The sequence below is a fragment of the Tenrec ecaudatus genome, chromosome 12 (assembly GCF_050624435.1).
Source record: "Tenrec ecaudatus isolate mTenEca1 chromosome 12, mTenEca1.hap1, whole genome shotgun sequence".
NCBI lineage: Eukaryota > Metazoa > Chordata > Mammalia > Afrosoricida > Tenrecidae > Tenrec > Tenrec ecaudatus.
In genome coordinates, this window is record NC_134541.1 from 77442780 (window position 1) to 77451963 (window position 9184).

Genomic DNA, 9184 nt, shown 5'->3' on the forward strand with positions numbered 1-9184 from the left:
GGCTGTAATCTTTATGAGAGTAGATTGATCTTTCTCGCATAGAGTCAGTGAGTAGATTCCAACCTCCACATTTTTAGTTAGTAGCCAAGTATTTAAGCCTTGTTCCACCAAATGTCCGTAATATAAACACGCAATGTTAATGAATTTTTCTGTGAGCATTGCTTTAGCAATTCTATTTAGGTTCTAGTAAGTAATATTTCCTCTATCATTATTTTCAAAATAGTCTGAAACTTTTACTTCATATCTTAAATCATTTCTCTTAAAACTACTGTAAGTAGTAAAAATCCCAAGTAGCATAGTGGTTACACATTCTGCTTCCATCAAATAATACTGTAAGTAGTAAAGACTTTTATTTTTTCTAGCTTTCATTATTAACTTTAAAAAGTTTTTGTTTTCAGAGTGCATTGGAGAGAAGCATATAGAAGATTAAAGACATAAATCTGACTCGAACAGTTAAAACCTTGCCAGTTGATCCCACCTCTGATGCACGCTGGTCCTGATTTAGTTTTCAACATTTTCTGTATCTTTGTTTTGTTTTGTTTTTGTTTGTTAGTTCATATTAGGGTTTATCTCAGAGGTGTTCTGTCATCGGAGGTCACCTCCTTGAAGTTGTGTTACCTGTCTTTCTGTGTTTCGGTATATAATACCCAGGACTGATGAGCCTATAGGGACCGCAAGTAAAATAAGGATTATTCCAGTGTGGGGGGGTGGGGTGGGGGTGGGGTGGTAAAAGGGAGGTGATGTCAGGGAGTCTAGGAAGAAAAAAGAATGTTTGGAAATTGACTGTGGTAACAATTATACGATTTTGCTTAATGTGATTAAACTGTGGAATGATATGATATTAACTCCAAATTAATAATAAAGTTTTTTTAAAAGAAAATACAATAACCAACAATTTTTTTTAATTTAAGTTGTATATACCCTTCAAAGGATCTCTAACAGTGCAGTTGTTGAAGCGCTTGTCTGCTAACTGATAGGTCAGTGGTTTGAACCCACCAGTCACTCTAAAGGAGAAAGATGTACAGTCTGCTTTCACAAAGATTATAGCTTTGGAAATCCTGTGAGGCCATTCTACTCTGTCCTGTAAGGTTACCATGGATCAGAATTAACTCAATGGCAATACTTCTTGGTTTATATCCTTTAATTTTTGTGTGTGTTTGTTTCCTTTTGAGTCCTGAAATGCTGGGGAAATTTATATTTGATAAATGAATGATAAATGAATGAACTCCTTCTGGTCAGCTCTAATTCTGTTGTTTTTTGTGTTGTGTTGTAGCCAAAGATTGCTGAGGAAAGCTTGACCTATGCGGAGCTGGAACTGATTAAACCCCACAAGAAAGCCAAGGGTGTTCCAACCAGCACAGTCTATGCCCAGATCCTCTTCGAAGAGAATAAGCTGTAACATCACACCTTCTTCATCGGTCCTATTTAATATGCCTGCCACCCCAGCTATTTATGATACCTTGGAAACAAAGCTATTATTTTTGTATTTTTACGTGTGTCTTCTGTGTGGTGAGAACTCTTTATATCTGAATTCCAAATGCATTAAAAGAGGAACAAGGGTGCTCCCCCACTGAAGATTAGGGACCATGGACTTTGGGAGAGTCTCCCAAAAGAAGAATTTTTTGGACCCAAGCTCTGAGGAGTGCAGAATCTGGTGCTAACAGTGCCTGCGGAGATTCTCTGCTGAGCCAACTCCAATGTGTATCTTCTTCCCTTGGGGTTGTTTTTTTAATACTTTGTCATTTCAATTTTAATCTTCTCTTCCTTTATTGTGATATCAAGTACAAAAGTTTAAGGTGGCAGTCAAGCAGCACTTGTTTTTCAAAGCCTGGGATTACCTGGGTCAGATACCAGAAGCAAAGCAAAACACGGGTTGCGTGCAGTCACTCATGAGAACACCTGGTATTTTCAACAGATGGACCCATGCTGGTGACATTATGGGGAAAGTCGGAGGTTACAAATGATAGAGACCTCTCTCTCAGTTCTGCTTCCGGATCTATGGTCCCTGCAGGCGATAGCACAAGCTGAATGCTGCCCCTTTGGCAAGATAGCTGGTATAGCTCCTGCCATCAAGTCATTTCAGATTCGTTGTAACGCTTCGGGTTTTCTTAAGACTTTACAGACACAGGTAGCCATGCCTCTCTTCCATGAGCTCATTGACTGGGTTTGACGTACCCACTTTTAATTTAGTATCTGCTCACAAACTGCTGGCATTATCAAGATTCCTTCTACTGCTATAGAGATTTAGATTCTATAAGAAGTTTATACTCATTTTTTTCTCAACAGGACATCAAAATTCATCCCCAAATGGCCAGTATACCTCCTCAGGTCTATTAAGCTCTAATTGAATCGTATTCATTTGAGAGCAAAGTACTATGCCAGGTTCCCTCACTGTACAATAGGTTGTACAAGCCAAACTGGGAGACTATACCCTTAAGCCCCTTCTGTTGTAAAGTGCCTTGCTAAATTCATGAATTCTAATGAGTTGTGAGGGGTTGAGGATTAAGGAGTGAGAGTATATAAACCCTTCATGTGGAAGATACTTTGTGTACTTGTAAGAAACACAATAATCTTGGACGACTCACTGAAAGCAAATCCATTCTGAAAGAGTACCATCATAGAAACTGTGTTACTGTCGATAACTATTGATGTGAGAATGTCCTCTGGTATTTACTGGCAACTATAAAAAGTGTAAACGACACTAATGGCAAGATCTGATAAGCTGTGAGAGTCCATCAAGACCATCATTCATGAAGATAGTGAGAAGACAGCAAAGAAAGAAAAGATCAAAGTAGATGTCAGAAGAGACTGAAATTCGCTCTTAAGCATAGAGTAACTGAAGCAAATGGAAGAAAGGATGAAGTCAAGGAGCCGAACAGAAAATTTCAATGGGCAGCTCTAGACAACGAAGCCAAATATTAAAACAGAATATACAGGGACCTAGAATTAGAAAAACAAAAGGAAAGACCGTACTTAGCAAACTGAGAGAACTCAAGAAAACGAAAGAAGTGCGATCTGGAAAGCTTCTGCAGGCAAACTATTGGATGCCGTTAGAAGAATGAAGAAGATGGAAAGAATGCATAGATCACTCACTGTACCCAAAAGAAGTGGTCAGCAGCCACCATTTCAGGGACTAGCATGCGAGCAAGATCCAGCACCCACTGCATTAGCCAAAAAGCTCCAGGAATTCACGGAATGCCCATTGAAAGGTTGCAGCAAGCTGCGGAAGCACTGCAAGCACTCACTTGTCTCTGCCAGGAGATTTGGAAGACAGCTGACTGGAAGAAATCCATATTTATTCCCATTGAAAAGAGAGATGAGCCAGCAGAATGCTCAGACTATAGAACAATATCATTGGTATCCCACCAAAGAAGATTCTTTTCTACAGCTCACCCAACAGCAGTTCAGCAGTAAGTTACCAGGGAAGTGCCAGAAATTCAGGCTGCACCCAGAAGAGGACATGGAGCAGGGAAAATCATCACTGATGCAGATGGGTCTTGTCTCAAAGCAGAGAATATCAGGAATATATTTACTTGTACTTCATTGACTGCGTAAGGGCATGTGTGAACCAGAATAAATGGTGGGTAGCCTTAAGAAGCACGGGGATTCTGAAACACTTCATTGTGTTCATTTGGAACTTGTACATGGATCAAGAGACAGTCGTGGAAACAGAAGTCGGGAATACTGCACGCTTTAAAATAAGGAAAAGTGCGCATCAGGGTTGATCCTTTAACCACACTGTTCAGTCTATGCTGACCAAATCATAGAGAAGCTGGATTTGGTGAAGAAAGGCACGGCATCAGGCCTGGAGGAAGGCGCATGAACAACCTGCGATCCGCAGATGTCACAGCCTTAGTGAGGTGGACTTAAAGTACTTGGGGATGAATCAAAGACTGTGGCCCTCAGTATGGATCACTACTCAATAGAAGAAAGACCAATTGGACCAATAGATAACATCATGATAAATAGAGAAAAGATTAAAGTTGTCAAGGAGTTTTGTCTTACTTGGATTCACAATCAATGCTCATGGAAGCAGCAGTCATGAGATCACAAGATGTCTTGCCTTAGGTACATCAATTTCACAAGACCTCTTTAGAGTATTGAAGAGCAAAGATGTTACTTTGAGCACTAATTTGCACCTGACTCAAACCATGATATTCTTCATTGTCTCATATGCATGTAAAGTTGGACATTGAATAAGGAAGGTGGTAGAAAAATTGATACATATAAATTATTGTTCTGGAGGAGAATATTGAGTGTCATGGACTACTAAATGGACAAACCGATCTGTATTGGAAGAATTAAGGCAAGAGTGCTCCTTAGAGACAAGGATGGCAACACTGTCTTACGCATTTGGGATCTATTGTGAAGCGAATCCAGTCTCTAGAGAAGGACATCATGTTTTATAAAAAGGAGGGGCAGTGAAAAAGAGGAAGGCCCTTGATGAGATGGACTGACACAGTGGCTGTATGAATGGGCTCAGGCACAGGAACCATGTATAGATGGCACAGGACTGTGTGGTGTTTCATTCTGTTGTGCTATGGGTCACTATGGGTCAGAGAGCCCATTCAGTGCCATCAAACACCAACAGAATTGCTAAGGGACTGTTAACTTTTATGAGCCCAAGACTCTATGTTTGTTTTAAAGTGACTGAGCACCATTTGGGATACATGGGATAATGAGTAAAATGGAATGAAAATTATTTCAATGTGCTTGAGTGTATAAATTGCTATACAGATGTAGATTATATTGGCATTCACACTAATGCCAGCTGCAATTTTGAGGTGAAATATTTTCTATCGTTTGTCTTTCTTTACAATAGCTTTAAAATATAAATATATTTTTCAGCTATTTTAGCCTTAGAAGAACTTTCCTATAGCCCTGAAAAAATGGCTTGCAGGCACCTTACATAACTTACTGGAAAGGGTTCAAACTGGGAGCTTTCAAATTGTCTTGGTGAAGAAAATTAAATATATCAGGAGCTTAAAAAAAAGTCTTGGAGGAAGCACATCCAGAGTGTGCTTTGAAAGTGGAGATTGCTTATTTGGATGTATAATCAGGCAGGACCAATCACTGGAGAAGGATATCATGTTTGATTACGTGAAACATCAGCAAAAAAAAAAATTGAAACCTTCAGTGAGATCGATTGGTGTTGCCTTCAGTAGACTCAAATGTACCAGTGATTATGAGGATGGTGTGGATGTCAACCAGGTTTCATTCTATTACATCCAGGTCACCATAGGGCTAAGCAGCAGCCCTGATGGCTTAGTGGTTAAGTGTTAAGCTGAGATCCACATGGTTGGCAGTTCAAAACCACTAGCAGCTCCTAAGGAGACAGAATGGGATTTCTACTCCTGTATACCCACACACAGCCTTTGAAACTCACAGGAGGTTATTATGAGTCACCACTTGATGGCTGTAAGTTTGATTTTTTTTGGGGGGGGGTGGGTGGAAACAGACTAATGACAACTAGCAGCATTGCTTTTCCAGAGGCAAAAATGACCTGCCTTTGCAAAGAGGGAACGCACACGTCCTGGTCTGAACTTCCATTTCTTTCCCTCACTGGACTTCAGCCTACCAAAGGAGTGACGACACTGTGTGATTTTATGGAAGAAAGACTGGAAGAACTGCCTAGAACTCCCCAGAGCATCTGTTTGGGAGTGGGGAATATAAGGTTAGCACATCATTCTTGTCATCTACCACAAAGCCAAGTGTACAGTCATAGAGTCGATGCTGACTCATAGCAACCCTACAGAACAGGGAAGAACCGCCTCTGTGAGTTTCTGAGACTGGAACTCTCAACGGTGAAGACAGCCCTGTCTTTCTCCCACAGAGTGGCTGGTGGTTTCAAACTGCTGACCATGGCAGCCCGATGCTCGTGGATTGCAGCCCAATCCTTAACCACTCTGCCAACAGGGCTCATGCCATCTTATTCCTTTTATATTTTCATGACAGTTTTCAAGTACATGATTTTTATTAGTCTTTCAAGGATGGCCAGTGTGTATTTTCCTTAACTTTCACAGAAGAGCATTATGGGTTGGCAGGAGCTGGTAGTGAGGGCAAGTAAGTAGAGTTGATAGAGAAAGAGGAACAGAATGGGAGGCAGTATCTTCTGACACCCCCAGGCCTCTGAGAACTAAATTGAACTTTAATAACCTCTCCCCACACTCACCTCCTCAAATTCTGTGGGAGCTTGGAGCGATCGAGTTTGGAAGCCAATGCGCCTTACCAAAAGAAACACTTCCGGGGATGAATAGCCACCTGCATCTAACAAGGCCACTGTACTTTCAGTTCAGCCTCTTTCTCTCAAACTTTGACCCAAACACTCATTAAATTGTGTAAGTTAAGGCCTTGTATTCTTTTGGTATAAAAATAAAGATCATTACCTCCTCCTAAAAATGTTTTCCAAGGCCGTTATGGAAGTTACTGGCAACGTTGAAGCACAAATTGCCTGACAATTATCTCCGCAAACCATCCAACCTCAGCTCAGAAATGAAGACACTGGATCATTTACACCTGGTGCTGCTTTAGGGCGATAAATCTTGACATCATTGCCACACGCTTAAAAAGAGGGTCAACTCCTTGTGATCAAGTACCCCAGCAACCAAGCTTTGGTGTTTAAGGTAAATAAGGAGCTATATATTGGCTTATTGTTTAAATGGCATGTGCCTTTGCATATGAACAAGGATGAGTTCTTCAGTTTGTTTCTGTGGTAAGACATGAGTAATTTTGTAGGTGGACAGTTTCATACACATTTAAGTAATATTAAAGCAAATATGAATACATTGCTTAAGATGTACTGGCTTCTTGCAGTCATGTGTATATGACTCCAGATTGGAGATGAATTTGGGCCTTGACCGTATATGGCATGAAATTATCACAGGAAGCAAGGTGGGATGTAAGAGTAATTCATTTGAAAGAAACGGTTTTCCCCGGTCAGAGCTACAAACCCTGAAATAAAGCACCTATGGTTGGAGGAAAGTACTTTAGGATCACAAATGCCCTAGACTATCTGACTTAGTTAAATCACATGTAGATAAGGGCAAGCCAGGTCTCTCATCTGTGTCATTTGCTGGCACTAAAAGGACTTGAGCTTGATTTTTTTCTAGCTTGCACACCGATAAACCCAAAGATTCACTCTCAATCAAAGCATTAAACCAATAGATAATTTTCTGAACTATTCATGACCTTGTCCATTACCTAGCCCTTGCCCCTCCTGTGCATGATTAGTTTTCACTGGGCTACATTTGGCACACAGGCCCGAGGTCACATACAGCATGGTCTAGGAGAATGGGCATATTTGGAAGGAAGAAACCGTCTTTCCCATAGGCAGCTGTTTTGGGATGCTGAGTATCAGCTCTGTCTCCAACTCCTTTTCCTTCCAAGCGGAGAAGCCATCAAGAATGAACTTGACATTGAGAAAGAAGCAGGGAAGAGAATATCTCAGAAGCACAGAATACCAGCTCCCAACTTTGCAGCTCCTGCTACACGGACTCAGTGTAACTCAGTGTATCCTCTCCTGGCATCAAAATGCTGCTCATCAGTAACGAGACACATTCAAACCTCCAGGATTGGAAACCTCCCAAAGAACGGAAAACCTTGCGTTTGTGGTAGGGACACCAGTAGCAGTAGAGCAGTGCCAAGAGGTGCTGGACGTACCAGCTGTACACAGTACAGCCTGTGTAAGCCCCGCAGTTCTGTTAGCAGCCTGACTGATTGAGTGAGCCTTCTTAATTTGGTCCAGAAATTTAGTCTAGTTTCCACATAGTTCTTGCCTTTATAGTACCTTTGATGCAGGAGGCAGTGGTCAAAGAATGACCCAGTTCTGTGTTATTTCGAGTCCATTATATAGCCATGCAGCCTTATGATTGATACTCCCCTGTCATACATGAGACAGAAATGTTTATGGGGTTGATGAACAAAGATTAACTTATTTGGAGATAAGGATCTTCATGCAGGGTAGACATGTTGAGCTTGTTTCTGTGGGACACCTGTAATAATGTACATCTATAATAACATACAGTGCACTTAAACTTTGTAAATCACATGAAGTCTTGGTAGACTGTAATTCAGATTCACCAGATCTGGGCTGGGATCTGAGGTGATGAGTTTCTGTCAAACAACTAAGGGATCACAGGTGTCACAGTGGTTAGGCATTTTGCTTCTAATTGAAAAGTTCAAACTCACCTAGCATCTCCACAGGAAAAAGATTTTATGCTTCCATAAAGTTTACAGTATCCGGCAGACCCGCGAGCGTGCAGCCTCCACTTGCTAGGCGTTCTGTAGTCTTTGCCTATTGGAACTGGGCCCACGAGGATGGCATCCTGCCTAAAGCGCCCAAAGGGAAAAGTAGAGGTCGGGACAAAAGATTCATTCACCCACATGGTAGAAGAGCAGCACAGATTACCAGGCAGTCTCACAAACAAGAAAGAAGGGAAAGAATAAAGAATGAAAAGTGGCTTCAAAATCATCTTGGTGCCAAAAAAGTCGAATATTCAAAGAAAGACAGTGGTTCATTAATTGGAAGTTATTTAAATAGATTCACAGTGAGTTGGAGCAGATTGATTTACATAACAGTATCAAAGATAGGCAGGACTGGCGACACGTTTCCCAGGGGATGATTATCAAGCAGACGATGGAGCAGGAGCAACAGCAATGTGAGGGATATGGCCTTGAGATTCCAGACATTGTAGATGCAGGTGATCTGAAAACATTTCGGGAATGGGATTTTGATCTGAAGAAATTGCCAAACATTAAGATGAGGAAAATCTGTAAAAATGATGCAATTCCCAAGAAATGCAAGAAGAAAAACTTTACAGCTGTAGACAAAGTCTTAAAGGAATTGGAACTAAGTGACGAATCCAGCAACTGATGAGGAAATGACTTCAGTAACCTAATGGACTATACTTGACTTGTGAATAAATTTGAGAGCGCCAAGTTAAAAAAAAATAGATTACGGAAGTCTTAGGTTGGAGTCTGTAGAGAAGTACAATCAATGATACATAAATATCTCTATCTTTACAGAGAGAAAAATTACATCAACAAAATGGCTCAAACACAATTTTAGAAACAGGTAATCCAAGTCTAGAGACAGGTCAGCGGTTAGGCCAGGGACTTCTCCTGGTGAGGTAGTTTCAGGGGCTGATGAATTCAAGATGGCAGAACTTAAGGCTGGTGATTGCAG

The 9184-nt window shown here is 41.0% G+C and overlaps 1 protein-coding gene and 1 pseudogene across 1 annotated transcript in view; both read left to right on the forward strand.

The window, feature by feature from the left end:
* The window catches only part of VSTM4 (V-set and transmembrane domain containing 4), a 150913-nt gene extending 144514 nt beyond the window's left edge, over positions 1 to 6399 (forward strand). Inside the window, exon 8 of the mRNA XM_075564174.1 lies at positions 1274 to 6399. Within this exon, the coding sequence (XP_075420289.1) occupies positions 1274 to 1399 (126 nt within the window). The 3' untranslated portion in view covers positions 1400 to 6399. The remainder of the gene's footprint in view (positions 1 to 1273) is intronic.
* A 1131-nt stretch (positions 6400 to 7530) lies between these two features.
* On the forward strand, positions 7531 to 8897 carry LOC142422724 (translation machinery-associated protein 16 pseudogene; annotated as a pseudogene).
* The last annotated feature ends 287 nt before the right edge of the window (positions 8898 to 9184 follow it).